The sequence below is a fragment of the Drosophila ananassae genome, chromosome 2L (genome assembly GCF_017639315.1).
Source record: "Drosophila ananassae strain 14024-0371.13 chromosome 2L, ASM1763931v2, whole genome shotgun sequence".
Classification (NCBI taxonomy): Eukaryota; Metazoa; Arthropoda; class Insecta; order Diptera; family Drosophilidae; genus Drosophila; species Drosophila ananassae.
Window position 1 is genome coordinate 20609052 of NC_057927.1, and position 22838 is coordinate 20631889.

General features: G+C 41.3%; 2 protein-coding genes across 5 annotated transcripts in view; one reads left to right on the forward strand and one right to left on the reverse strand.

The window, feature by feature from the left end:
- Positions 1-18698, forward strand: part of LOC6501549 (dopamine receptor 1) — a 38237-nt gene extending 19539 nt beyond the window's left edge. The window contains exons 5-6 of the mRNA XM_001955422.4: positions 3548-3793; positions 5384-18698. Coding sequence (XP_001955458.3) covers positions 3548-3793; positions 5384-5921 — 784 coding nt within the window. The 3' untranslated portion in view covers positions 5922-18698. The remainder of the gene's footprint in view (positions 1-3547; positions 3794-5383) is intronic.
- Positions 1979-22230, reverse strand: LOC116656055. 4 transcript variants are annotated; one of them, XR_006506858.1, is made up of 3 exons: positions 21502-22198; positions 21211-21448; positions 1979-2984 (listed from the first exon to the last, which is right to left on the reverse strand). XR_006506858.1 is itself a non-coding variant. In XM_044714021.1 (2 exons), the coding sequence occupies exon 1, from the start codon at positions 22044-22046 to the stop codon at positions 21498-21500; it is 549 nt and encodes a 182-aa protein (XP_044569956.1). In that variant the 5' UTR covers positions 22047-22202; the 3' UTR covers positions 1979-2984; positions 21487-21497. The 4 variants fall into 4 exon arrangements, 3 of the variants coding, with proteins under 3 accessions (XP_044569956.1, XP_032311271.1, XP_001955460.1); XM_044714021.1 differs by lacking the exon at positions 21211-21448 and having other exon boundaries at positions 21487-22202; XM_032455380.2 differs by lacking the exons at positions 1979-2984; positions 21211-21448 and adding an exon at positions 19517-19750 and having other exon boundaries at positions 21487-22202.
- Between the last annotated feature and the right edge of the window lie 608 nt (positions 22231-22838).

The window sequence follows — 22838 nt, forward strand, 5'->3', positions numbered from 1 at the left end:
TGCCACCATAGCTGCCTTCTTCCCTTTTCTACACATGGCAAACTCAGAAAAAATGGTTGTGAACTGCTTGAACTGCTTTCTCTTGGCGACCTTCTGATGGCTTCTGTTCGCCTGGTACTTCAAATCTGGCCACGGGCAAAATTCACTGAAATCGAGGAAAAATTTTGGCGCCGCTGTCTAAAATTTGATGAAGAGGCATTTAAAAAATGATTTAAAAAGAGGTTTTTGGGAAGGTTTTAATTATGAAATAATATATTTTTGTTAAATATAAATACTATATTATTTAAATATATTTTTTAAAATTTTTAAATCGATTTCCAAATGGCCAAAATATGGACTTGAAAAGTGGCGATATTGTGTCGCCAAAAATGTTGCGCCAATTCCTCGAAATTCGTATGGCAGAAAATCCGAAGTACCAGGCGAACAGAAATCAGCAGAAGGTGGATTTCCACCATCCCCTCACCCCCACTTTGCCAGAAATTTATCTCGATTATCCCTTCACTGGCCCCATGGGTTTAACATTCTAACAAAATTTTCGCAACCAAAGCCTTATTAATACGGCAATAAAAAGCCACACTACTGCTTCCTTTTTATTATTTCAGCATTTTTAACTCGTTAGGTTTCATTGATGGATTGTTTTTTCTTCTAGTTACATATACATAACTTAAAATAAAGATTGAACAATTTTAAAGACAGGTGAAGGGTTAAATTACGTATTCTCTCATAAATTCGAAAAAAACGGTACCAAAATCCATGATGGCCGACTGTTACCCAATCCCTGCATCCCATTTTCCAGTCCAGAACGGTAATATTCACTTAACGATGGCAAAGTTAAAACGACACACGTTGTTTTTCGGCGCGTGTCACGATTTGGGGCCAGCGTGAGCGAAAATGCATTGTTTTGTATGGGGGCTGTTACTGCGTGCCGAGAAATCGTGACAACCGTGGATCCAAGACACTCAGCACTGCCATCCCCAAGAGAGCCTCATTTGTCTACCTGTCTCCCTCTTAGTGCATTGTCCCATTCCCCCCCATGAAGCCCAAGTTGGAGCCTCCATTGCATTAGGTGGAAAGGGAGGCCGTTATATATTCAGATCTGTTTGTCCCGCTCCCCCCTTAAGATCAGAAAATAATAATTGCTCTGACGTCACTGCACTGCTTGAACTGCTTGATATCGTCCACCTTCTGCTGGTTTCTGTTCGCCTGGTACTTCAGATTTTCTGCCATACGAATTTCGAGAAATTTGCGCCGCGTTTTGGCCGCCAAGGCGCTCTTTTCCAAGCTCATATCTCGGCCATTTCTAAGCGGATTTTGGTAAGGGATGTCATTTTGTAATCAGGACAGCATTATCCTTCGGTCTGCATCAAAAGTTTTTTGAAATCGGACAATAAAATTTTCGCCAATTTTTGCATGATGCCAAAATCGCGAAAATCGGATCGAAATTTTAGTTGCCCTTTTTTCAAAAATTTTGGATGCAGTTCGAAGGACATCGGAGTTCTGATAACAAAATGACATCCCTTTTCGAAATACGTTTAGAAATAGCCGAGATATGAGCTTGGAAAGGAACGCCTTGGCGTCCAAAACGCGGCGCAAGCTTCTTGAAAATCGTATGGCAGAAAATCTGAAGCACCAGGCAGGGGAAAACTCATAGAAGCACAATTATAAATCCAGAAAATCGGAGATTTGAACTTTGAATGATTTTAGTTGGTACACATACATTTAAAAAATTAAATGCACTAAAAACAATGATGGTCAAACATAAGAATTATGTAATTGGCTTTAGTTTTTTAATTCAATATATGGTAAAATTTGATCAATTTCTTCTCTTAGGTGTACCGCGGAAACTGTGGGTGATGGAACCTGTGTTTGTTCTGGACTTTGGTTCAGGGGAGCATAAAGGTTATGGAGTAGGTGAAATTATGCATGGAGATTTTTTGCTGTTGGCCTGTGTAATTTGAATGAAGATATTATATACATATATTTTTTAATATGCATTATATATTTAGAAATTTCTGGTTAAATAGGGTGCTTTACAACTTTGCTTTGACATGAGTGGCCAGAACACCTTCGTCCTCGGAGCTGCCGATGGAGAGTTTGGCCCTTCCATCAGATCCGACAGTGACGGTCTTGCCAGTGCAGGAACATCCACTCTTTGAGCCGGATATGACGTCGCAGTAGGTTCCCGCGGGAAGTGTGGATAGGAACGAGGAGGCTTTCGTCACATGGAAATCAATTTTCGTGCCGAAAACGAAATTGAATTTGTATGTGAATACAATTACATAAACTTCCGTTTCCGCTTTGTCGTCGATTCGTCTTCCATCGTCCGTGCCATCCTTGAGGGCCTCCATCCCGGTGGTGCGAATGTGCCGCAGTGTGTGTTAGTGCGTCTTTGTATTGAAATTGAATTATTCTGTTTGATTTCCTGCACAAGCCAAAATGATGCGGCATATGGCGCCAGACCCGGATCCGGAACCTAAAACCGAAAGCTCTCACTCCGCACAGCGACTTGGGTATTTCGGTTTCGGTTTTTGGTTTTGGTTTTTGCAATTGCTGCAGACTGTTCATTTCCTGCCGTAAAATCGGAATCGAAATGCTTGAAAAAAGGAGACCGTCATCGGCGATGATTTGCATATGCCATTCGTCCCACTTGCCCGTGTGTGTGGTTTTGTTCTCGGGTTAGGGCGATTTGTCGCCTAACCCACACCAGTCCTGGTAATTAATGACATGCGGACTGACCCGAGAGCTCCTGGTTCGTATCCATGGCTCTGGATTTTGTGAATCCTGCGACCGGTTCTGGGCAGACCCAACACTTGTCGCGCACACCCGAAAATGATGTTGTCGAATGGCTGCTTGTCCGCTTAGGGATTGTCAGCTACATGCAAAGCCACAATCAGAACATGCTGCCGTGTTCGTGTTCCAAGCGGCTACGCCTCCGCCCACGTGTTGCTCTTGGTACTTTCCACTCAAAGCAAAAAAACAAGGTACTGGAAACAAACAGAAAAAAAATTATAATCTACCTGCTAAAAATATATAAACAAAGACCTAAATTATTCAGCAACAAAAAGTGGTTAGATAATAAATCTTGCTCTTTAAATTCAACTAGAATGAAAAAACTAAAGTTAAGAATGTTTATCCACCTATTGTTATTTAAGTTTAGAATTTTTGGAATACTTTTTGGAATCCAACTACCCATGAAAGAATTTTCGGACAAAACTCTTCTAATATGCGAAAAGTTTGGGCTTTAATTAGTAGTAAAAGGGTCAAATTCGGAATGTCAAGCTGAAGTTTGGCGAGTGTAGGTGGGATGTGTGTGTTCGCCCTTTTGCCGGCTACCACAAGGGAAAAAGGACAAAAAGACAAACGCCAGGAGCAGCAGCAGGATCAACAACATGCTAGGCCGAGAAGTGGAAAGCGTGGCGCGTGTATTTCCGCTTCCTTTGCCACAAATTGGTGCAACCCTTTCGGGGGTCCCTACTTTGCTACCCATCCCCGACTAACCTTAACCCCATGTTTAAGCCTCTGATTTTAACCAAGTCTCTTTTTGCAGATACGGCCGCTGGGTGACACGACGCGTGGCTGTCATCACCATTGCCGCCATTTGGCTGCTGGCCGCGTTCGTCTCGTTTGTGCCCATATCCTTGGGCATCCATCGGCCCGACCAGCCGCTGATTTTCGAGGACAACGGCAAAAAGTATCCCACATGCGCTCTGGACCTCACGCCCACCTACGCCGTCGTGTCCAGCTGTATCAGTTTCTACTTCCCCTGTGTGGTCATGATTGGCATCTACTGTCGGTAAGTCAAAGCGGAACTGCCTGAAATGGGTTTGCCGCCAGAGTGGGGTTTTTTCACATTTCAGCCAAAGTTTGCCGTGCATAAAACATGAAATGCATAAAGAAAGATATTTCCAGACGCCTTCAGCTGCAATTATGTAGATACAAATAGCCCACGGATACGAGAAACAAAACTAAACTTTCTGCACAAAACTTTTGCTCAAATCTCTTCAAATTAAAACAAAGAAGGAACTCAAACACTTTTATGAGCTTACAAAAAAACAGATCACAAAAAGCCAAATGGATTCATATTTTTTTGAGTTTTTCCGTGTGAAGGCAAAGTCTTTCCGCATTTGTAATAACCTCAGCAAGGGCATAAAAAATACGCAAAAAACCAACAAACAAAACAACGAGCCAACCGAGCCTGAAGTAGTAAAAAGTAAATAATAAAATGTTGTAAAAACTGACGAAGTTGGCTGCTATCGCAATGCTAAAATGCTGAATATATCAGAAAAATGCCGCAAGGACTTGCGCTCCTGATGGCCTGCAGGCACGAGAAAGGAAAAACAAGGAAGAGTGCTGGTTGACGGGGAAAATAAATGTGGGCAAGGGGTTTTGGGTTGAACAAATAAGCGCACGCATTAGTGTCCGTCTAAGTAATCCCCAGGATACTGGCAAAAGACTTGGGCGTGTGCGAAAGGACTAGACAAGGACACGGGCACACAGATACACAGATACACTTACAGATACAAATACTATACAGCGATAGCTGCTCATCAACGTTACGGCCAGCGGCACGTTGCCATTTTAGCTTAACGAGATTTGCAGCCAATGGCCAGGACCTCCAATTCCTCATTCCGCCGCCTTCTGTCACTCCTCCCTACGCTCTCATCAAATGGATCCCCTGTTGGTTAGCATTGGAATTTTCTATCAAATTTCGGTTAAATTACAGAATAAATATACTTTTATCGTCATAATTTGTGCCTAGCCAGGCTTCTCTCCTGTTATCCTTTTTATGTGGCCCACAAGCAAACGCCCAGCTAGTCCTTGGACAGACACATATGCTTGTTTATTTGTTAGCCAGAAGCTAGGATACCGAGAATAGGAAGCAGCTTCGAGAGCAACTCAAGTGGAAGATTGGATATGATAGTCAGACATTGCGTATACGCAGTGTGTTTCCTTTAGTTATTGATGTGTACACTGCCATTGTTGCCGGTCCCCATCTAATTGACATGCCAAGTGGCCCGAGTGAATAATTATCATATCAATTACAAGCAGTAACCAGTAACTAGAAAACCAGCGAGAAAACAAGCGGAGGTTGCCACAGAAACCAGGACAGCAATCAAGGCAAGTCATTCATTAGGTGCCAAAATAATTACTGTTTTACTCCGAAACCACTAATGAATAATGGAGTTAATGTATGCAATTATTATCACAATACAGGATATCATGTTTTAATCAGTTTAAAGTGTTCAAAAAAGTTAAACGTTTATTAAGTAAGGACATTAAATCGTTTGGAAATTAAGTGTTAAATTACTGAAAAACTTGTATACATTTAAATGTATTCACATCACCTATTAAGGTTACTTTGCTTTAACTTCTATTTATTCAGGTTATATTGCTATGCCCAGAAGCATGTGAAATCCATCAAGGCCGTAACCCGACCCGGCGAGGTGGCCGAAAAACAACGCTACAAGAGCATCCGCCGCCCCAAGAACCAGCAGAAGAAGTTCAAGGTGCGCAACCTGCACCACAGCTCCCCGTACCACGTCTCCGATCACAAGGCCGCAGTGACGGTGGGCGTGATCATGGGCGTGTTCCTTATCTGCTGGGTGCCCTTCTTCTGCGTCAACATCACAGCGGCCTTCTGCAAGACCTGCATCGGGGGCCAGACCTTCAAGATACTCACCTGGCTGGGCTACTCGAATTCGGCCTTCAACCCGATCATCTACTCGATCTTCAACAAGGAGTTCCGCGACGCCTTCAAGCGCATCCTGACTATGCGCAATCCCTGGTGCTGTGCCCAGGACGTGGGCAACATCCATCCGCGTAACAGCGATCGCTTCATCACGGACTATGCCGCCAAAAATGTTGTGGTGATGAACTCGGGCCGTTCCAGTGCCGAACTGGAACAGGTCTCTGCAATTTGACCAAAAGGCCGATGCCTGAATTTGGGAGGATGCACTGGAGGAGAGGGTGGAGGAGTTAACTGGCTGCCATGCGGTTGCGGCGGCCTCCGCGTGGACGACGATGACGATGGGGCCCTGACCACGCGGTACGTTCCATGAGATTCGGTCACGGCACCCACGGCCACCATCGTGGAGACCGTGGAGGCCGCTCAGATGGAGACGGAGCTGCTCTAGGCCGCCAACTGGGTTCCTAAAAGCAAACCAAAATCTCGGTTCTAGTTTGAAAAATTAATCTCCCGAATTCCTAAATCCCATTGGAAACCTGTAAGTATTAAAAGCGCTTGGGTATGGATATATTCGAAAGGTGATGACAAAAACGGGGGAATTCTGAATATGGATAATTTATGGTAAAATTATTGAAGTTTATTTATAATATGAGAAAGAATAATTGCCAAAGAAATATAAATTATTAAACACAAGAACTACCATGGGATTTATTCTTCAGTTTTCGTAGACTGACTTTTTTAAACCTTTTTCTAAGACATGCAATATGTTATCTGCATTATTTTTAAGAATTTAAAGAAGTTTTAGTTTAATTAAATCCGTAAAGTTATCCATAGACCATAATTCCCTTAACGATATTAAGTCACTTTCCATCCAACCCAAAAAAGTGCGCATCTCAGAGACTAAGCAATCAACTATGCGTATACTTAATCGTACGATATCTAGCTGTAATTCCCACAAACTGAAAGTCAAACACATACCCTTTGGAAAACCAAAACGTGATTAGGTCTAAGATCTTCAAAAAAGGCCCCGAAGAGCTTCTAGTTAAGTTTCTGTTTGGCTATTCATGGCAGTTGTGGATCCATGCAAATGCGATTATTATTGAGTGACACATGTCACTTGCCACACGTCTCACCCCCACCCACTACACTCACCCAACAACAAACACTCAGACACACACCCACAACCTCCGTATAAAATGTGTTAAAAAATGCTGCATATATCGCGGCGCCCTCATATTGGATCAGCTCCACATTTGATTTATTGATGAGAATTTATGGCCATTGAACGAAGAGGAGCAGCAACAAAGCAGGCAGAGTGGCTGCCAGCTGCACTCGTAAATCATGCAAAATGATTATTGTTGTTATTATTACGAGCACGGGGCACAAATGCCCTCCTGTTGTAAACCCAGTCCAGCTGAGTGCCTGCTGTTGGACCCTCTTGTATAGTAAATGTTATGTTTTAGTTCAAGTGCCGCCGATGATAGCGAGTTTTTATGGCCAAAGTTTGCAGACTGATTTGAATTTATGGGCTGAAATCTGTGCCACAATGGCAGCTCGCGATGTTAATTAGGCCAACTGTGATTGACACCACAGCCGAGAGTCGAGAGCCGAGAGCTGAGGTTGAAAACAAAAACAATAACAGTCGAGAGGTTACTCCTTTTGGGGGGAATATTCTGATTACCAGGTGATTTAATGAGCCGCACCTGCAAAAACAAAGTCGTGGCTATAGATTTCAGCCGGTGGCATAATGAACATGTTGCCCCTGGCATCGTGTCCCTTGTCTTCTCCCACCGAGCGTCCTGAATACATCCTGAGTGTCTTGTCTTACTCGGCTGGCAGGCTGTGGAAAACAAATGTAAACAGTTTGCTCTTCACGCCATAATGAAAAATTATGCCTACAGAGAAGAAAAATGGAGCTCCTATATTTATTCGTTTGTTTAATGGGTTAATTAAGACAATAAATTAAGTTTTTTAGATGGAAAACAAACGAGAAATATTCTTATTTCTCTAAGTTGAATGTAAAAGATGAAAGCCAATAGTTTCAATATTTTTTTTACAGTGCTCCTTAGTCCCTATTTGGGTGCCGCCTTACCCCTTTTGGCTCTCGAGTTTCAATTCCAGTTATTTGAGGATGCCAAAGCTCTTGGCCCAGAAAGCGTCTCAGTCCTGCTCCCATTTCAAGTCCTTTTTGGTTCTGTTATTAATACAAAGTACTTATGGCGCCCCCCCTTGCCATCCTTTCACTTGGGGCAACCCCTTCCTATCCCAGGCAATCCGCTTACAACTTTTTCAGTCTTTGTTTATTCGTTTCCCTTTCGCGCGCTCCGCTTTTCGTATTTATTTTGGCAGTTTATTAAAACTTTTGGCGCTGCTTTCGTCATTTTAATTACAATACGCAGTACAAAAGCGAAACGGCATTTGTTATCGAGTGCCACGCCCCCTGCCGCCCACCTACCGCCCAATTCTGCCCATTGGCGCGTACAAATCGTCATTGCCACAACTGGCACGCAATCAATTCAACTTCCACTTCCACTTCGGCTTTAGCTTCAACTTCAACTTCGACATGAAATTCGCACGTGTCGCGGGTTCCTCGATAGCTTGAAAGGCTTGAAATGTATCGCCTGGGAAAAAAGAAGAAGGTTTTATGTGGTACACACGATATCCCAAACCATTTCCCTCACAAAAAAAAAAAAAAAAGAAAGGAGCCTCCTACTTGCCATTTCCATTTGGATTTTTTTTGGGGCAACGCCATTGACTTTGACTTTGTGGAATTTGGAATTTGTCATGATAAATGCTTGTGGCAGTGGCGTTCTTTAGCCCTTAGCCATTATGTAGAAAATTTGGGTACATTCAAATATTGATTGAAATAAATCATCAATTATACTAGCTTTACCGCACCGAAAACGCTTTAAAAGCAAGCCCATCGAGTTCAATCCCTTTAACCTTTCAAATACAATTACTGGCACTGGCGTGAAGTGGCTGAACTTTCCCCAATACTTGTTCTCCCTTCAAGGGTTCAGATATCTCACCATAACTCTTTCGATTCGGCTTTGCATAATTAAGATAATGCCCGAAAGGATTTCTTTTGTTTGACTTTCTCGTTATAGGACTTCCTGTTTGTCCTGGCTCCCCTCTTTGTTCATCTCTGATTTGCTAGAAGCGATTCAGTGATTGCGACTATTGCAGATACCATTGTCTTTGTCAAAGGTAATGGGGCTTTTTTCGGCTTTTGATTTTCGCGGGTTTTAATTGAAACATTTGACAGCCTGAAAGTCGATTGCCGGCTTGACTTTAGCGCTCACATTTCTGCTTTACCCATCCCCCGGTTGTCTGGTTTTAATTGTATTAGCCAGATTCATGTTGGATGCCTACGTGCCCAGGATACCAAAGTGCACTGTCTATGTCAAGATTCTCGGAAAAAGCTAAGCAAGCCCTGGCAAGTTGAACATGTCCTTTCATTAGCATAATCGCAAAGAAAAAACTCACTACCCTACTCAAGTTACGAAGGATAAAATAAGGAATTCCCCTATAGTCTGGTCCATTTTCTTGAACGTCTCGACTTGCCTTGTCGCTTAAACAAACAGATTTTCCGTAATTGCTTTCGCAATTCAATTATTCGCCACAAAAAACCAATACACACAGAAAATCATTAAAAAAGCGTAGAACAGCTTTTCCAACAACAGACCATTACATTTTTTGTGCAAACACTAGGAACCAGAAAAAGTTCAGTTAACTGAACGTGTTCAATTTAAAAATAACACAAATGAGCATTTGGCAAATATTTACCAACAATCAAGTTAAGTTTTTAATTTCCAATGGGGGAAATTGGTTGACTTTTGGCTTAGGTTACCACCAAAAATAAATATATGGTTATTTTTTGTCTTGCTTACTCGTAAAAGCTATTGCCATATTTCATGTCGTCTGTCTGGCTGGCTGGCTGGCTTGGGAAAATAACCTTCCAGCTGGCAATCCGTTTTAAGGCAGCCATCTGGCTAATCCGGTGCTTACATAATGCATGGCATATATTTTATATTCAATTGGCAATCCTTTGAGCCCTCTTTAAAATCTGTTTGTACATTTGTTTGGATTTCCCCCTTAAGGCTAGTGCTAAACTTTTCGGCAAACACTGCACTAAAAGCTGAATTTCAACTGAAAAACGAATCTGACGCCGAAAAAGTCAAACGATAAATGTCAACATTTCGCATAAATTGCAAGTTGATTGCCAAAGAGAATTCCAAGCGGTCGCTTTCCATTTGGCCGTTGACTGCTCTGCGTCCTCTTTCTCGCTGACTGATTGATTGATTGATGGATTGATGGATGGCTGGCTGGATGGTTCAATGGTTGGCTGAGTGGATAGCTGGCAAGCCAAACGAATTTTCCTGCTCCGCTGATTTCCAGTCTTTTTTTTGAAACGACTGGGACACCCTCTAAGCTTTGCCAACTATCAACAGTTGGCTGGAGAAATTTTCATCCTGGCGCGTCTCGCTCGGCTTAACTTTAGCTATATTTTGGCATTTTTATAACTTTTACGCCTGCCAGTGTTTATTTTGCTTTACGACTTTCCACAAATTCCCGTACTTTCGGCTTACACACAGGCTGCCTCCTATTTTTTCCGCGTTCGGCCCTTCTCGAACCGAATCTTTTCCTGGCGCGTGTCATTTTTGTAGCCTACTTTTGGGCTGAGCTCGCATTCCGTATCCGCAACAATGCGTATACGCAACGTATGCCCGCGAAAACGTTTTATTGCCGACATCGCTTGGCGTGCTAATTTATACGTTAGGCCCGGAGGCTCTAACTTAATGCCGCTCCCGGCCCCAGTCACGCCTCAATGGATCATAAAAACACAATTTTAATCACAATTTCTTTTCGTGCTTACACCCGCCCTCATTCTCACACATACATAGACAAATTAGTGAAAACATTTAGGAGAAGCATATGCTTCCCAGGGTGTCTATAGATTTCGCTGCTCCTGATAAAAAAATATAGAAAGAGATATTTAGAATGGGAACTTGTACGTAATTATTAGATTATCTATGGCCTAATTCAATAGAACTCTTAAATTCGATTAAATAGTCATTTATTTCATATGCGAGACATTTTCATCCCAGACTCTGTGACCCGCTTTGGTACTCCTATTTGGCAGCCGGCCTAGTTCTATGTGGATATGACTGCAATGAACTTGACATTTAACCTCTAACGCACCATGGACAGCACTGCGTATACGCAATCTTTGACATTTGGCAACTTAAAGTGCTTTAAGCTGCCGCTAAGTCTTTGGCCAGTAACTTTCATTTGATTTCCAGCTTCTTGCCTTCCCGCCCGTCTCAGCTTCTCTTTCCACAAAAACTTTTCCCCACCGTTGTGCGCACGTCTTTTGTCGTCGGATCGGGGACGGGGTGGAAAAACTTTGTGCAGGCAAAACTTTTTCCAGCGATGCAACAATAACAAATGCAGGCAAAGTTTAGATAGATTTCCCAGAAACGTCCACCCTCCGGTACCCCGGCATCCTGCCACTTCGCCACCTGCAACATGCAATTAAAATTATGTGCCCCAGTCGCATTCAAGTCATTGTGCGCCCAAAAAACCGAAATGCAAAATGCAAAAGAGTTTCGAAAGCCTCAGCCTTGAAATTATTTTCATCATAATGCACTCGGCTTTTTGGGGTTTATGCCAGCTTCTGTCCGTTGTGGTTATTTAATTGGAAAACGAATTCAATTAAATGCAAAAGTTTCTGAATAAATGATATCGAATAAATTGGTGGGCTTTCCATTTGTGCCACGGTCATTACTTACAATAACCATTATTTAATCCACTCCGAAAGCTTATTCCTGCTACTGCTTCTGCCTCTGCTTATCCTTATCCCTTTTCGATTGATCCCTGTCGACAAGTAGCAAGTGATTTAAGCTCCACTCAATCGATTTCATACCTCCGGCCCCCACATGCGATGCATTTTAATTAAGAAAAATGCCCCACAGTCCTCCGACTACCCATCTACATGCCACATCCAACGAAGGCCGGCCTATACCCTTTGCGGAGGTCCTGTCGCCTTGACATCCTCCGCCGTCTGCAGTTTGCAATTTTAAACCCAAATTGAATTACTTCTTCATCGCCGGCATCGTTGGCGGTCCGCTGGAGGGTTGGTTTGTGGGTGGCTGTGTGTCTTCCTGCTGCTTTCCCCAAGGTGGTGGAAAGGCTTTTCCTGACAACCCGCATATTTGATGAGGCTTTAAGAATGTCGCCTTTTAAGCCGGCGAATAACACGTGAAAACAAGCCGAGAATGTCGAGCCCAGAGTGTTAATTGATCTAAAGAACTCTAAGAATTTCTGACGGCTGCGAAAATTAAGTGTGAATAGAAATACTTAAGTGTGTCTTTCTTTTTAAAGCTTAAAGTTCAGATATCAAATACAAAATATATATTTAAAGCTTTAATTACTGTGACATGACATTAAATGGCCACAATTAATTTTAGCACTTATTTTTTCGCACAAATCAGAATTCCTCTCTCGATTTATATTTCTATTTCTCCATAAATAAAATATTTAATTGCAAAAATATGAAACGATGGAATTATAAGTGAGAAAATCTAATTAAAAACGTCGTTATAAAAAATGCAAACAAATATGAATAATGAAAATAATGATAAGGAGCTTTTGCGTTTCAACAATGATTTATTTGGATTTTTAGATTGAACTAAAAACCGTTCACCACAGCCATTAGCACCCTCGTTTGTGACGTTTAATTAATTTACAAATATTTGGATAAAGGCAACAACTGGCTGGACCAGAACTGCCCGCAAATTGAACAATAACAGAACGAGCACTTCAAACGTAATTTATTTGTTAAAATATTGTTTCTTTCCTCGTTGCTATCGCATTTTCCGATGCTGCCTGATTTTTCAATTAAAGTCGAATTCGGACTGGACTAAAAACCAGTCCAAAACCAGAGCTCTCAGCGGTTGCTCGTGTGCTCCTGACAGCTGCCCGCTGGAGGGAAAGTGGGCCATGCTGGCAGGGGTCGAGGGGGCTTCTGGGTGGATCGGGGAAAGTGTCCTGCTAGAGCTGCGAGGCAACAATGCAGGCGTGAACATAAATTTCAAGCTTCACTGAGCGACCCAGAGTCCTTCGCCCTTTCGGCCCCCTTCGTCCTAGAATCTACGAGCTCTTCACTCCTCGTCCCTTCAGTTCTGCTCTGTTATGGCTAAAAGTGCCAAAGTTTATTATTAAATTATGTCGGCAAATAAAACTGTTGAAGGAAAAATCAATTTTGGAAACTTCTCACAGCTCCTGACAATGCCCACTTTCCGAGTGTCCTTTGTCTCTGTTTCCCTTCTCTCTCTAACTTATATGCCTGTCTCTCTCTCTCTCTTTTTGTCCAAAAATCTGTCTCTCTATGTGAACGACTGAACCCAACTAATCAAATTAAGCTTATTTTTAAAAAACTCGACTTGCCCAAAAAACAATTCGTCACGGGGAGTCCCTATAGACGAAACCCTTTTCGATGCTGGTAATCGAATATTCTATACACAGAGAAAATAGGTTTTAAAACATTAATATTTAATAAAATATATACTTTATAAAAAATATCAAAATAATTGTATTTTGTCATATTTTTTTTATCATTAAAGTTATTGCTTAAGGCCGTTTAAGATGTATTTTTTATGAAAAATATGAATTTCGGAAATAGTTATTCTCTGTGAACACATCTCTCTTGGCCAACTCGTTAACGGTTCTTCAACTCGCTGGTCGAGACCGCAAATAGCCGTTGACGGCTTGGAAAATAGCCTGAAAATCGATTCCCGATATAGCTATATATATGGATATATATAGAGACCCTCTCTACATCCTCCCAAATATGCGAATGGATTTTTCGAGGACCAGAAATAGCGCAAGTTTCGTTTAGAAGCTAAAAACTGAAATACTCATATCGAATAGGCAAATTCCCAGGTCAGGGCGGCCAGAAAGAGACAGTGCCCTGACCAGAGAAAGAGACAGGCACAGGAAGAGAGAAGGAGAGAGAGGTATAGAGGCTGACAGCTTTCTTTATAGAATTACTTCTGGCGCAATAACTTTTCCAACTGAACGAGCCGTTGATGGAGCACACTCTCTTTCTCCACTCTCTTTCCCTCCTCAATTCCCACTCCTCCTCCTCCGTCGTGCTACCGTCCTTTCGCCTCTGCCGTGTATTTCATCCTCTTTCATTTCCATTCATTGATTTGCCTTTTGCCTTGGCCAACTAGTGCAGAACGTCCTGCCCGACCCGGTCCGGCCAGGAGAGGCAGACATGAGCCATTTCCTCCCGGCCATTCTGGTCATCCTCCTCACCTCTCACCGCTCATCCCTTAACCCTCCAACGGCCGAGGGTACGCAAACGAGCCCACGACAAAAATAGTTTGCGGCCGAGTCTATTCTCTGCTTGGCCAGATAACCCTCGGTATTACTATTATTTATTAAACGGTCTCTCCCCTTTTCCCCAATTTGTCCAAAGGGCCGCATTTTATTACTTCTTTTCAAAGCTTCAGATTCCTAAAAAATAATATGGTAACAAATGAGTTTTGGACATGGTTTCAATTTTAGTTTCAAGTATTCATATTATTAAGTAAGCTTGGCTATAATCAGTTATTATTTTCAATAAAAATATACATAGCTTTAATACCAATACGATGGAAAAGACTTTCAACCTATTTCCTAGAAATACCTTAATTGAAATTGAATATTAATAAAATTCTTGGAAATTTTCTTTCAATTAATTCGGAAACTTCTGAGGAAGATGTAGGATAATTTTCTGATGAAACCATACACCTATAAGGATCTAAAAGGTGTTAGGACGTAAGTCACCTGCTGTGGGTAGTGAAAATCCTGTTGCTGTTATCCTTACTGTTGCCCTGGAGTAGTGCAGCTGGTCATGTTCCCATTGTTGCTTGGCCACTTAGCAATTGCGGCTAACCAATCATTGGGGCACTCGGATAAGAACAGGACAAGAGAAGGGCCAAACAAACGGCGGCTGGTCCGCTCCCGGCAATTGTGTTGCCTCCTGAAGACACACCTCCGCCGGACAGGCCACTAGACGATGATGTCGATGGCGAAGTGCCGCCGGGCCACTCAGCAATGATTAATTACACTTAATTGTAATTTATGCGCCACCGAAGCCGCTTCCATTCTTCTCCATTAGTCGAATGCGAAGGACTACGTATACCCTTCGCTTTATTGAAATCTAGGCCCAGGCCCCATCTGTCCCATCTCTCCGTCAGCGTGTGTCCTTTTGTTGCGCTAATTGGCCATTAAGCTGCCAGGATTTTTAAAGCGTTTAACATTGGCTCTCATTTTCGTTTTCATTAGGCCAGGCTTAGGCGCAAAGTCTGCTTGACTTTTGTCCGGAAACAGTGGCCACCCGTCGCTGCTGGTCAGCCGAGTGGCCATCAGTCTCCGGCTCAGACCCTCACATAAATCAGGGTCCTTCCTTGACTTTTCTTGTAGCTGTTTGCTCCCGTAAGCATCGCTCATTAATCAACTGACCTCATTCAATGGGAAATGTATATTTGATGGCAGCTTGTTGCACTGCCAATATATCAGTGTTCATTTATTTTTCTTCCCAGGAAACGGCCAACAAATAAATAAACTTATAGTTTGGTCAATGGCTAAAATAGGAAGACATTTCATTTTGGGAAAAATAACTACAGAGAGGTCATGTGGGGTCTCCATTGAAAGGAACTAAATTATACACTCTTTTTCAAATTGTGTTGAATTATTATTTGTATTGTTTAGTACCTTTGACAATTTCATTTAAGAGTATATCTTATTAGGATCTCTTATATGTAAGCTTATTAGGTTCCCTTCGGCAACAAATAATTCCACTTATTGCCCGCCCAATGACAAAAGAATTATAAAATATCTTTGCTCCACAAAAATGTTTTGACAGCAGAAACTGTAAGGAAACTTTATGAGTTTATGAATTGTGGCCCCGAGAATCAATAATCATTATTGCAAAACTTTACCTTCAGGCTTTCATCGGACATCGGACCGTGTCCCTTTCAGTTGAAGACCAGAACCTAATTAGATCAGTATCTAGTGCAATGGAGGAAAGCGGAAAGTGCAGCTGTGGAGTTTCCCTTTTTCGGGAAGAAAATGAAAATGTGAAGAGGAAGCTGAAAGCTGCCACTCGACTGTAATTCGAGCTGTTTTTCGGCAGCTAGTGGCATAAAAATTACGAGGCTCCACACTTTTTACGAGCTGCGTCAGCGGCAAACTGCTGACATAGATTCCGTTCAAATATTTTGCACTACTTTTCATTTTACGACGGTACGCAATGAAAAGTGAAATGGCGAAAGGCTTTTCACATCCCAGCGCCTTCTTAGTCCACCCGGCCCACCCCTCTTAGCTTTCGCCTTTTGTTTGCTTAATATTTGCGACGCCCTGTTCGTTTTTTACTCGTTTTTGAGTTTGCCAGAGCTCTCATTTTTTTTATTTCTTTCTGATTCTGTTGTTGCAGCGAAAATAAAAGCGGAACAGTGCAAACAATGCTCCGAGTGATTGCCGTGAAACATGCTGCGATTTTCAGTCTGACACGCCCACCAAACTGCCAGCCGCCCTCCCATCCATCCATCCATCCTACCATCTATCCATCCATTTATTTATCCCTCCATCCATGTATTCGCAGATGCAGTCCGTTTTCCCCACTTTTGTTTGCACGCTTAAATAAATTCTGGCAAATTTGTTTTGCGTGAACACTGAATAACAGAGAGCAAAAAATTGTTTTCAGTGCTTAAGAATCGCATGAATAAACCAGGCGCAAATTAAAGGAAAGGCTATTGATAAAATGAATAGTAAACAAATGCGAGCCAAACCGCAGCCAAGCCATCAAACTAATTTTTGCATAAAGTACTTGGAGTATAGGCCATGGTACCAGCCCTGAGTGGCATCAACAAATTATCTAATCGACCTCTCCGTCCGCCCTTTGACCTCTCCTCCCTTTGTGCCTTTTTCTTTTCAATTGGCAAAGCAGAATGCAGTCAGAAAAGTCTCCGATTTTATTGCAACTGACAGCTGGCTTAGCTGCATTAAGTGCTGAAGCTTTCAAGTCCTGGTCAACTTTCCTCCTCCTGCAGTATCCTCCATGGGTGACTGAGGGCCCTGGCAATTTTTTAGGCAGAAATGAAACTTTGGCTTCTGGCATGGAAGAGATAACGAGGCGTTGTCAAATGTCGAAAAATGGTTGACATATTCGAATATGGAATAAAGGACACTCAGAAAAATGGGGGTTTTTAAAAAAGGATCAGGTCATCTTGGCAAAAGGCTAAATTCAGGAAGAATCATACATTATTCAAACTAGAAACTATATAATCTGAATATGACGATACTCTTGGGAAGATTTTTTTTCGAGTGCAGACAACAGCAGCCGCACTAAGTTGGGCCACAAAACTGCCAATGCTGCGACATAGTTTAATGGCCATACAATCGACGCAAAAGTTGACACATTCCCTCAACTGAGCTGAGCTCAACCGCACTGAGTTGCAACGAGTTGAACCGAGTTGGATGGTGCGGAAACTCCGGGGCATTAGTGGCTGTGTATACCCGATCCCATGGGGTCACAGTTCAGCTGTATTTTCGCATCAAATGTCGGCCAGGCACTGCAGCTGCTGCAGCAAATGCTGTCTCATTTTTCCGAAAAGTCAGCCTCCCTGTCCCCCAGAGGAGCCACTGCCACCGCCGCACCACCATCCCTCGCTCCCCCGCTGTGCTAAGCGAACCGCAGTTTAGCGTCTTTGAAGCATATCAGAAAAGTTTTGAATTATTAATTACCAAACATCAGCCACATATCACGCACACTCAGCCAGAGAAACACGAAGACACACACTCCCATCGCTGAGCCACGGGAATTCTGTACCTTTACTTTACTATTTTGTACCTTAAGGTGGATTGCGTTGTGTAAACTGTACCCTTTTAGTCACGTAAGTTCGAGTAATCTCGGAATCAAATTATGTAAATAAATAGCAAAAATTGAGGGGCTTGCCAGTAGTGCAACCCCCTGAATCTCAAAATATCAACATTGAAAAACTTACTAAAAAGTACATATATGAACGATTTAACGGAAGCGGATATGGAAATAGAAACGGAAATATAAACTAGCAAGTTTTTAGTCGTAAGCTAAATGGCAAAGTCATGTATCGACGAAAACCAGAAAACAAAAAACCAAAACACTGTATGTAAGGCTCTTTTGTACCTCTTGCTCTCCCACTTTCGAATTTACTAAGGAACCCTTGAAAGCGCTAAGTGAAACTTAAACCTTTGTCTAGCTCTAAGTTGTAAGTCAAGCAAACCAAATCGATTAATGTGTATGCCGAAATATACCACAAATACAATTAATTTATTAGCAAAATAAACGAACCGCTCACAAAATCAACAGAGAGGAGAGGTCCGGCAATTACATGCCAACATCCTTTGGCGCAAGGTTGCCAGGTGCAATGTACTAGTTAAGACACAATTATGCTGAAAGCATTTAATAGTCTAAACATGAACTACATAATCCGCATAGAAGAAAATTAACGTGTAAATTATTGAATCTCAAACAGCATAAGTCAAGCAAAATTCTGTAGTGGAAATTATAGTTCATTGTTTCTGTCTAATACGCCTAGAAGAATAAATACATTATGGATAAAACAGTATCAGTAAAATATATATATAGTTAAATGAGTGTGAGTTTGTCATTACATATAATATATATAAATATTTATATATAATGAGAGCCGAGAGCCCCAGATTAAAGAATTAGCTGTAAATGTTTTTGTGTATATCTGTATATGTCCCTGTATATGCTTAGATCAATAATACCCTATTTACTAACCTCACCTCTGACCCTCAGTTAACACCTTCCAATCTCGGGCCTTTCATTTCCTTTCAGCATGATTTCACTATTCTGTATAAATTGAAAATCTCTCAACTGAGTTTACTAGAAAAGCAAACTTTTAAGCAAAGTGAGAAATACTTAAATAAATACTGAAGCATATTGATAAGCAGATCCGTTTGTGTTTTTGGCTTTCACTTAATTGCATTTTCAGCCAGAGTTTCAGCTTGGATGCGATTTTGTTATTGACAGACTGCAAAAACGCATTAGGCTGACCAGAGTTTGGACAGAATTTGATTCAATTATTCAGCAGGTGTACCAGCAGCACTAGCAGCAGCAGTGTCAGGAGCCTTTCAAAGAAAGGTAAGTGTTAGTGCGAAATGCCTTTTGTGCGAAATTAAATTTCCCCAAAAATATATACACACATGTCACGGCCGATTGTCTATCTGCTCTAAAAAATGTTTGACAAGCTGAGTGGGCGTTGGAAAAGAGCCATGACGTTGCCGTTGAATGTTCAAGGAATGTCGAGTTCATTAAAAATTGTGACGGCATTCAATTTAACGGAATCACAGACGCCAACACAAATGCCCATCACCGCAATCGAATCGTAGTCTGGTGTTGTTTTCAGGCTGCATTTCTCTAAGGATGCACAGGAAGGCCAACAGAAAACAGGAGTCCACAAATAAATAAGCCATAGGCATGAGTTCTTCGGGGTGAACTTTGAAAATCAAATTTGTATTTTGTGGCTTACCAACTCTAATACCTTGGAAATATTGTTTAATTTAATTATGTTATTTAGAATAGTTACTTTGGGGCTGACCAAAATTGCTCATACGCCAAGTGTACTTTCTTCCAAACTTAAATTAGAAATTTACATTCATCTTTGTTCGCGCGAAAAACGATAATTTTGGATAATAAGATACATATCATTTTTTTCAGGTTTATTTTTTTTCTTAAGGTTTACAAAAATAAAAAGGTAACCCCAAAAACATAAACATTCTATCATGTTTTTCTACGTGAAGTTTTAATTTCCGGTTTGCTGTTGCCAAGTCAAGACTACTGTCTCCTTTTGGTCTTCCTGAATGTCACCTTTTTACTTTTTTTAGGTTCTTCATTGTTATTGTCGCTTGTTGTTGTTGTAATATGCAATATTATGCCTGACAGCGGATGTAATTTAACTTGATTCTGCGAAAAACGTGTCCCAACAATGGAATCCTCCTTCAAACCTGGTCACAAAAACGAATCAAATAAATATTCAATTATTTACTTGGCTGAGGATTTTTCTTTAGGGATAACATACTTAGAATTTTGCACAATGCAAAAGGACACAAACTCAAAGATACAATAAGCGAAGTAAAAAAATAAATAAAGAAGAAGATTTTATACCCTTCCTTAAGATGGATATTTCTTTAGTAACGGAGGTTGGTTGAGGAGCTAAAATCGGGAAGGTAAAACATTCGCCGATAGGACAAATGGAAGCTTTTGAGACCCTATTTAGTCAATATTTATGCCAATTCGTAACGGATGTGAAAAAGGAATGCCGTTTACAAATCAGGGAACCAAGTACCGTCGATCTGCATTCAAATATAGTCCCAATCGCGAAATCAAATTTTGGCTCGATTTTTGGCCAAAATCATCCCTTTGAAAAATTTCGAAAATGGGGTCCGATTTTAGGTGGTGAGGTTTCGATTGAAAACTATAGTTTTTGAAGACCCAAGATCGGGAAGGTATAACATTCGGCGATCGGACAATTATCAAGAAAGTTATGGCCATTTACCTGAATTAAACCGATTGACCATTGGCCAAGTTAAGATGCTTGGGTGGCATAATTGAATCAAAATATAGTCTTAATCCCATTTGATAAAGTGACATTTAAGAATTAGCGAGTTAACTTACTTAAAATATTGAGAATACAAATTTTGCCAAAGTCAATTCACATACCAAAATCTGTAAAAATCGGGTCAAAATTTTTACCAATTCTTCAGGCATCTGGGTAATATTCTCTGAGTAAAAATTATTACTCAAAGTAATAATCAGAGAAAAGGTTTTAAATCCTGCGAATAAATTATAAAACCCTCTGCAAGAGTATACAAACACAAAATTGAAGGAGTCAATATTAAAATTTTCCTGTGCATAATGCCGGTTACAACCATTTGCATACATATTCGTATGTATGTATAAATGATGTTGAAGCATCTGGCTGAGGGCAAATAAAAAATAGATGAACTTGCTTTCCTTTATGCCCCCACGCAATTGTAGGAACCAGCCACACACATGTGCCCCAAATTGTTGAAAGATGCGGGGGGTAAATATCAGAGGACCAGACAAACAACTCGAGGCAGCTGAATTGGGATTGCCCTCCTGCAAGGACATTAAAATGAGCAAAATGTGTAATAAAAATCCAACCTGATCCCGGGCCCAAATATTTGCTTATCTAAAAAAGCCAGAAAAATACCCCAAATTGAAGTCACATTCTAATCAAGCAAAGCGAAGCTTGTCTGTCAAGAAAAAAAGCGATTTAAATAAATCTTCTCTTAAAGACGGAACGATGCATTAAAAATGTTTGTGCAGCAAACAATATCCGGATAGAAAATCAGTCTGGCAAATATCTTAAGAAGTTGGTCGAATAATGCAGTTTTAAATAAGTTTAAAGATGGTTCAGTTAGAAAATTATCAAATGATGTACCGAAATTGTTTATAGAAGTGTAGTTTATAGAAGTAAAGCCTAATGAATTCTGGGTTAATAGCCACAACGCGGATCTTGACTAATGGAATAGTCCTTTGGCTGGTCCTTTCTAGCCTCGGCTTCGAGGACACCTCTGCAGGCATCACAATCGGTGGGACTATTTGGCGATTTGGCAATAACGAATACTATGTCATTTGGGTTGATGTTCCTATTCAGATTTGGGCACGTTTCTCCCTTCCTACAAAAACATAATTAGACTGAAAACATTCTACTTACTTTAATTGTGGTTACCTGGCATAATCACTGCATTTGATGAACAGCTTGCACAGAAATTCTAAAGCACCAATTTGAACATCTGGTTTTTCCAAAGTTCCCAGGGCACAGGTGCTTGTATAGTTGAACTCCTTCATGTTCCAGCCCACATTGTTGGTAAGCCTTTTGGGAAGAGCCGCATTTCCCTTGCCAACAGTTAATTCATCGTAGACCACCTCAAAGGCGATGCCATTCTCCTGGAGTTTCGTGGACAACTCCATCGGCACCGACTGGAAGATCAGGCTGGCATCTGGCTTGAAAGCGCTCACATTGGTCCGACTAGCTGTTAAAGAGAGGTTATTTTCTCCGAAACTGACCTTCACCACTAGTTTTCGCGGATCGTTTAGTGCCACGCCCTTTATTTCCAAGCGGGTTATAATAAGGTCAAAGGAGTACAACGGCAGACTTCTGTTAAAAGCAGGTTTAGCTGGTGGAGCTGGCTCAGAAGGGACGAATATAGATTTTGCCATCGTCTTCCTTCCCTTCTTTCCCTTTCCTTTTCCCTTTCCACCCTTTTTCCCCATATCTTGGCCTTTATTTCACAAATAGTTCCCAAAGATTTGTTCGAATCGCGAGGCTAAACCGCTTGTTTTAATGGTGGCTTAATTTTAAATTTTGAATGCAAACAAAAAACACAAACAATAACTTTGTTCCCAACTAAAAATTACAATAATCTAAGCCAACTTTGGTTTTAATAATCTATTCTTATAACAACTAGAAAATACAATTAGAATATCTTTTTGCAAAACTAATGGTAGAATACAAATTGAAGGTTAAAATGTCTAAAACCTTAGAGCATTGAATAACCGAAAGAATCCCCAATCAAACACGTTTCACACTTCACAGTTTGTGGCTTGGAGTCTTGAGAAATATCTCCATCCTGAGTACAGAGCTTTTAGATTTATTGGCCAGGAAAAATCCCCACTTCAGTTGTGAATGATTCGCCAGCATATTTCAGAAGCATTTAATGGGAATGCTCATTTGTCTGCCGGCAGAAACAGAGGAAGGCGCATCAGCAAAGCTCCTGGCAATGGGTGGATTCAGTGGGTGGCCAGGATGCAGCCACAAAACAGCAGCCCGGCCCAGGGCATCGGGGAGCAGTGCCACCTCGTACTCGTGGCGTATACGTAACCCAACGTGCGAAAACCAAGAGTGCTCGTTCGAGCAAAACAAGAGCCGAAAATATTTTGCAAAGCTCACAGTCTCTTCAACCAATTACTTGTGGGAGTGTGGCCAGCATAAAATCGGAATTAGTTTTGCAGGTACACTGCAACAAAACGCATTCAATTTTATGAGAAAGAAGCAGTAGTTTGATT